General features: G+C 40.4%; 1 protein-coding gene across 1 annotated transcript; it reads right to left on the bottom strand.

The window, feature by feature from the left end:
- Positions 1-66: 66 nt before the first annotated feature.
- LOC114360134 (dentin matrix acidic phosphoprotein 1-like) lies at positions 67-1,933 on the bottom strand (the record flags this gene model as incomplete). The annotated part of the gene is made up of 3 exons (XM_028314713.1): positions 1,925-1,933; positions 1,638-1,680; positions 67-939 (listed from the first exon to the last, which is right to left on the bottom strand). Coding segments are annotated over exons 1-3 (925 nt in total), but the record flags the coding sequence as incomplete, so codon positions are not given.

The following is a 1,933-nucleotide window of genomic DNA, read 5'->3' as shown; positions in this document are numbered from 1 at the left end:
GTCCTGGTCCTCCTGGGTGTCCTGGGTTTCCTGGTTGGCCTGGAATTCCTGGCTTTCCTGGCTGACCTGGTGTGGCTGGTTGGCCTGGCTGTCCTGGTTTTCCGGGTCCACCTTTATGGCAAGGCTTTTTATCTTTAGGATGTCCGGGTTGACCGGGTTGATCATCGTCGTCTTGATCTGACTTTCCTTTGACTTTTTTGATGCGCTTTATGCGTCTTGAATTTTCTTCAGACTGTTCTGATGCACTCTGCGATTGCTTCGATTTTGAACTGTTCGATTCTTCTGTCTCATCATCCTCAGTCTGATCGCCTTTGACTTTTTTGATGCGTCTTATACGCCGTGAATTTTCTTCAGACTGTTCTGATGCACTCTTCGATTGCTTCGATTTTGAACTGTTCGATTCTTCTGTTTCATCATTCTCAGTCTGATCGCCTTTGACTTTTTTGATGCGTCTTATACGACGTGAATTTTCTTCAGACTGTTCTGATGCACTCTTCGATTGGTTCGATTTTGAACTGTTCGATTCTTCTGTTTCATCATTCTCAGTCTGATCGCCTTTGACTTTTTTGATGCGTCTTATACGACGTGAATTTTCTTCAGACTGTTCTGATGCACTCTTCGATTGGTTCGATTTTGAACTGTTTGATTCTTCTGTCTCATCATCCTCAGTCTGGTCGCTTTTTACTTTTTTGATGCGTTTTATACGCCGTGAATTTTGCTCAGATTCCTCCGATGCTCTTCTCGATTGGCTTGAACTCGTACTCGATTGCTCTGTTTCTTGGACATAACCGTCAGTCCCTGGAGATTCTGGCTGTACCGGAGAATCTGGTTGAGCTGGTCCTCCAGATTTCTTGCGTCTTTTTTGTATGGAAGCGCTTTCTAATGATTGGGAGCGTGCCTCATTTTCAATTTCTTCTCTTACAAACTCGTCTTCTTCAACTAGTTGACCAGTTCGATGAACTTTTTTAATATTTTTTGAGGCAGATCCGAATTCATTAACGGACTGAGATTGTTGGAAAGCACTTCGTTCTTCATCACTGGATTCGAATGATTGGCGAAATCCTTGTGATGAACGCGGTCCGAAAGGTGGAACTGGTTGCAATGGCGCAAATGGCCCACCTGGTGCTATTGGCGCTATTGGTGCAATAGGTGCAAATGGCCCATCTGGTGCTATTGGCGCTATTGGTGCAATAGGTGCAAATGGTGATTCTGGTCCCTGTGGTGCAACTGGCTCACCTGGGAACTGGTTGAGGTACTGAATCGACTTGATTTTTTTTTGTTTGTTTGCACTCTGACTGGTTGAAAATGCTTGGTCATTTTCGTCAAATGTAGAGAATTCCGTTTGGCCAGATGAACCAAAGCTTTTGGTGCTGGATTCAAAGGATTGACTGCTAGAACTTGTACTTGAAGAGGAAGAACTCGAAGACTCTTCGATTTCTGTAATGTTCATTAAACAATATTATTAAAAATATTATGTACAGTTAACAGTTGACTACTGAAGATAGTATGAGAAATTTATTCACTCCCTATTAAATAATTTAAACCAGTGATCGGCAGCAACTTATCATAAGCTACGCGAACATTTAGTTAAATTGGTTGATTGTCAGTGATGTTGTCATTAACTTCAAAGAACTCACCTTCTTCTTCCTCTAGCTGAGGATTTGCTCTTGCCTCGTTGATCTGCGATTATAAAAACATTTTAGTAAAATTTATATTCTCGATGATTTAGAAAATAATTTATAATTATTTGAAAAAAGTATCACTATACTTGCATAAGACTTTTGTATGTTGTTTAAAGAATTTAGAAGATAAAAATATGCGACTAACGTTTTAAGTTGTAACAGAAGACGTGATTTAATTTAAAAAGAAAACTTCAAATTCTACTTACAAATGCAACGATGCAGAAAAGCAAAAAAACCCGTACGGCCCTCAT

This window comes from Ostrinia furnacalis, unplaced genomic scaffold (genome assembly GCF_004193835.3).
Source record: "Ostrinia furnacalis isolate ACB-3 unplaced genomic scaffold, ASM419383v2 OfSCF4905, whole genome shotgun sequence".
In the NCBI taxonomy this organism is placed as follows: Eukaryota; Metazoa; Arthropoda; class Insecta; order Lepidoptera; family Crambidae; genus Ostrinia; species Ostrinia furnacalis.
The sequence above is the reverse complement of the archived record's forward strand: the minus strand, read 5'-3'. Positions and strand labels throughout refer to the sequence as shown.